The following is a 1,833-nucleotide window of genomic DNA, read 5'->3' on the forward strand; positions in this document are numbered from 1 at the left end:
ATATATTCAATTTCTTCGAATTTTAAATGAAATTTCAGGTCATCGGTTGAGAAGATAATGACAAGGACATATTTGATATTTCACTTTGCAAAAACTGGCTTTAAGATAGGCCCATTTAGTTCGCTGATTCGAGTTTTTAATTCGAGTTGAAAAGTGATTTTATGTGAGAGCTTTTTACTGTAATAAAAAAGTTAGATGTGATTATTTGTGAGAGCTTTTTACTGTAGCAAAACTCGAATTAACGAAATGAACAGACACCTTAAAAAAATATTTTTTAAAATATTAAAATAATATTTTAATATTATTAAAAATAAAAGATATTAAGAACATATGCATGATACTAAAATAATTTTATATCAAAAAGATATTTATAAGCACCTTCTTTCTATTAATAAGGTTTAACATTAAGGGTTACGTCAGCTTTTAATTACTGTAGAGAATTTTAGGGGTTATTTTTTGTCTAAAAATTTAAAAAAAAGACAATTCAAATTCTAATTTTATTTAAATTCACGTTCTTTTAAGTTTTAACTTTATTCAATTTTAGTCAATTTTATTCAAATTACAACTTCAACTCAAATTATAACTCAAATTTAATTCAAAAATTACACTCAAATTATACTCCAAAACAACAACCCCTTACTATCACGAAAAGTATTACAAGAAAATTTTAACGTCTATATATTAAGATAATAATTAATTAGGATCCACACAATTAACAAGTGACACAGAGAAAGTCAATACATCTCCAAGAGAGACAATAGTTTCTCTCTCCTCATATATTTAGGCATTGCAAGACATTGAAAACAGGAGAGATAAAGAGTACTACTTTCTTCTCCCCTCTCTCTCTCTGGTCAGAAGTAAGAACTAACACATACACATGGATTCCTCAGTACACAATCAAACAATTAGCTCTTCTAAAATTTCCCAGAAAGAACATCAATACGACACCTTCCGTCAGGCAATGAAATACCCATCAAAACATTCTTCTCGTAGAACACCATCCTTTTCCTCGTCCTCTTCACTCTCCTCATCATCAAGCTCCTACATTCCCAGTGAGCTGGATTCTCCTCTGGGCCCCGCAACCCCGCTTCGGTTTTCCGGGGTGCCGTTTTCTTGGGAGCATTTTCCGGGAATCCCCAAGAAACAAGTTTGCGAGAAAATTCTGGCGCAGGACCAATCTTCATCAACAAAGCTCCTTCCATTGCCACCAACAGCCAACAAAAATAAGAACATGTTCCGTGCTCTCAATCACATCAATAGCGCCATGATCAAGATGAAGAAGACATCAAGTAATATTTCTAGTCCCAATAAGCAACAAGCAATATCGAAAAGCGACGATCCCTTTTTCGCGGCGCTAGTTGAGTGTTCCAAGGGCGACAATGACGACGACGACGACGAAGAAGTAGATCAGGAGAATGCAAAGCTTTGGAATATTGCTAGCACTGGGAAGGTGTGTAGGAGCTTAAGCGACAGGTTTGGTTTCATCAATCTTTATGCAATGTCTTGCAAGAGAACTTGTGCTGTCGATGAATCAATCAGACATCTTCCAAAGTCCAACGTCAGAAGTTCTTATGATCTAATTAAATACCGATCTCGCTAAATCAACTTCTTCTCTTTTTTTTTTTTTGATTATAAATATGATTCTCTCTCTGATTATCAGGTACTGATTAGTTTTGATCATGCTGTATCTTCTGGGTTGTGCTCTTGTTCTTGATTTCAAAAAAGAAAAAAGTGCTCTATAAGTATATTGTGTATACGAATATATACTTCGTTTTTTTTCTTCATTTTCTTGTTCTTTTCATTTGTCTAAATTGTAAACGATATGTGAGAGGG

At 33.7% G+C, this 1,833-nt stretch overlaps 1 protein-coding gene across 1 annotated transcript; it reads left to right on the plus strand.

Annotated features, from left to right (window-relative positions):
• Positions 1-820: 820 nt before the first annotated feature.
• Positions 821-1,600, plus strand: LOC21387416. Its single transcript, XM_010106854.2, has one exon. It carries the CDS (start codon positions 878-880, stop codon positions 1,598-1,600), a length of 723 nt encoding a protein of 240 aa, XP_010105156.1. The 5' UTR covers positions 821-877.
• The last annotated feature ends 233 nt before the right edge of the window (positions 1,601-1,833 follow it).

This window comes from Morus notabilis, unplaced genomic scaffold (genome assembly GCF_000414095.1).
Source record: "Morus notabilis unplaced genomic scaffold, ASM41409v2 Scaffold1782, whole genome shotgun sequence".
NCBI lineage: Eukaryota > Viridiplantae > Streptophyta > Magnoliopsida > Rosales > Moraceae > Morus > Morus notabilis.